The sequence below is a fragment of the Phaseolus vulgaris genome, chromosome 3, assembly GCF_051622355.1.
Source record: "Phaseolus vulgaris cultivar YP4 chromosome 3, ASM5162235v1, whole genome shotgun sequence".
In the NCBI taxonomy this organism is placed as follows: Eukaryota; Viridiplantae; Streptophyta; class Magnoliopsida; order Fabales; family Fabaceae; genus Phaseolus; species Phaseolus vulgaris.
Genome location: NC_143500.1, coordinates 28,596,477 through 28,598,455, shown reverse-complemented (window position 1 = coordinate 28,598,455; position 1,979 = coordinate 28,596,477). Strand labels below are relative to the sequence as shown.

Genomic DNA, 1,979 nt, shown 5'->3' with positions numbered 1-1,979 from the left:
TTGCACTGTCATTTGGTCCTGCAAGTGACATATTACTATTGGATTTTTTGGATGCAAAGAGGGTTCACATGGGAGTCCAAGGACCTCATTGGAGGTTCAGCCCATTCATTGGTGAAAGACTATATAACTTTTGGGTTTTTTGGATGCAAACAGGGTTGACAATATAATTGTCACCATTCAGTACAAAGTTGAATAATAAAAACAATACTACATAATTAATCAATAACAATACTATTAATGAATAACAAAATTAATCCACTTACACATTCAGAGTTTCCACAATAATTACTCCTGAACAAAATTATTGGTGCAATACTACAAATTACAATGGTTTCAACAATGTCAATAAAGCATAAATCCACTAACTTAAAAACAGAAAGCACCTAAAAACATATCCATTAATGAAGCATCAGTTTTTGGGTTTTTTAGGAAACATTGTCACTTCTTCATTTGGTTGGACTTCATCTACATGTAATTCTTTATCTTCATCTACATCTTCATGACTGCTTTCTGCCTTTTTCAAGTATGTGCAATCCATTGCAAGAGGTTCAACTTCAACTACTTCTGACTGAGTATCACGACGAAGACAATTTCTCCTTGCAATTAACTCAACTGTGTCATTCACCTCTTTCTCCATACTTGTGATTAATACTTCCTGCTCCTCAGATCTCCGCATCAGTTCAAGAACTTTCACCCTCCTTCCATGGACTTCATCCTTTGTTGGTTTCTTCTTCGTAATTCGACACCCAATTTGGTCAAAAACTTCTTCAACAAATTTACTGCAAAGTTCTTCATTGGAAGCACATAACTCAAGAAGAACCTATTTGTTGACTTATATAATTCCAAAATTAATTATCTACATTCAAAACAACATTAATGTAATACAAAGTACAAAAAAAAAACATACCTTATGCTTACGCAAACCACGTCCAAGTTCATGGTCACCAACTCTAACATCCATCCAATGCATGATACGGGGATATTTATTCCCACTCGTAGGTACTTGACGCTTATAAGAGAACAAATGTTTCATCGCCCATATCTGAACAATGAATACAAAAAAAACATTTATTAAAACGTCAACACAAATGCACAATTATTACAAACATTTACCAATAACAAAAATGTTTCATATTACCTGCAAGAGATAAACGCAACCATCCACATGGATATACGACATATTTCTCCGTGTAATCCATTTTGAAGCTGAACACAAACTATCAACCAAAATCTCATACACTAAACCCCCCCCCCCCCCCCCCCCCCCCCCCAATTGTACATATCAAGTTTGTCTAAATCATCAACAAGGTTAAACAACCCATCATGAACTAAACCCAATCTAGTAGGGAGAATAAACTCCGACAAACCTAACAAGATATACAACTTACAAAAGTCCTCTGAGAAAATATCATTCCCAAGTTTCAAAATAACAGAATATATCATTTCCACAGTTACATGACCTTCTTCCAAAAAAACTCCTTATATGAGATATAATACTACTTTTCCTTAAATCAATTTTTCTACCACCTACTCTAAGACCTACACCTAAACACACATCTACCAAACTAAACGACACAAATTGATACTGAATTGAAAAACTTTGTTTCCTCTCCACCCAAGAACTACATAACTTACTTAAAAGTCCACGACTCAATTTGATGTCCTCACGAACAAACAAAAGCCATCCAAATGGGGTGGACTATATAATACTCTTTTGTTGCAAACTTATAACCATGTTCACAACAGCCAAACGCTTTGACCTGCAATTATGCCTAAACACCTGTATATCAAAATTAAATACAAATACACTATAATAATTAAAACTAAAGATAAATAAATGTAAATATCATGTCTACTTTAAAACAAAAAAAACATCATTTCAAAGAAACCTTAGCTTCACCCTCAGGATGGTGATCAATCGTAAGAACCTCCTCATCTGAACATCCACTAATTGACATTATATCCTCAAACAATTTTGT

At 34.2% G+C, this 1,979-nt stretch overlaps 1 protein-coding gene across 3 annotated transcripts; it reads right to left on the bottom strand.

Moving 5' to 3' along the window:
- Nucleotides 1–215: 215 nt before the first annotated feature.
- Nucleotides 216–1,776, bottom strand: LOC137806945 (uncharacterized). Of its 3 annotated transcripts, none has more exons than XR_016519637.1 (3): nt 1,139–1,259; nt 908–1,042; nt 216–831 (listed from the first exon to the last, which is right to left on the bottom strand). XR_016519637.1 is itself a non-coding variant. In XM_090300568.1 (3 exons), the coding sequence occupies exons 2-3, from the start codon at nt 1,031–1,033 to the stop codon at nt 410–412; spliced, it is 537 nt and encodes a 178-aa protein (XP_090156694.1). In that variant the 5' UTR covers nt 1,034–1,042; nt 1,636–1,776; the 3' UTR covers nt 216–409. The 3 variants fall into 3 exon arrangements, 2 of the variants coding, with proteins under 2 accessions (XP_090156694.1, XP_068463443.2); XM_090300568.1 differs by lacking the exon at nt 1,139–1,259 and adding an exon at nt 1,636–1,776 and having other exon boundaries at nt 216–820; XM_068607342.2 differs by having other exon boundaries at nt 216–820; nt 1,139–1,264.
- Nucleotides 1,777–1,979: the final 203 nt, after the last annotated feature.

Bases quoted from the DNA above. Each gene is read 5' to 3' on its own strand.
- LOC137806945 (XM_068607342.2), bottom strand. From the start codon at position 1,180: ATGTCGTATATCCATGTGGATGGTTGCGTTTATCTCTTGCAG. The intron at 1,043-1,138 runs GTAATATGAAAC...TTCATTGTTCAG, and splicing joins GTTGCGTTTATCTCTTGCAG to ATATGGGCGATGAAACATTT. The intron at 821-907 runs GTATGTTTTTTT...GTCAACAAATAG, and splicing joins GTGGTTTGCGTAAGCATAAG to GTTCTTCTTGAGTTATGTGC.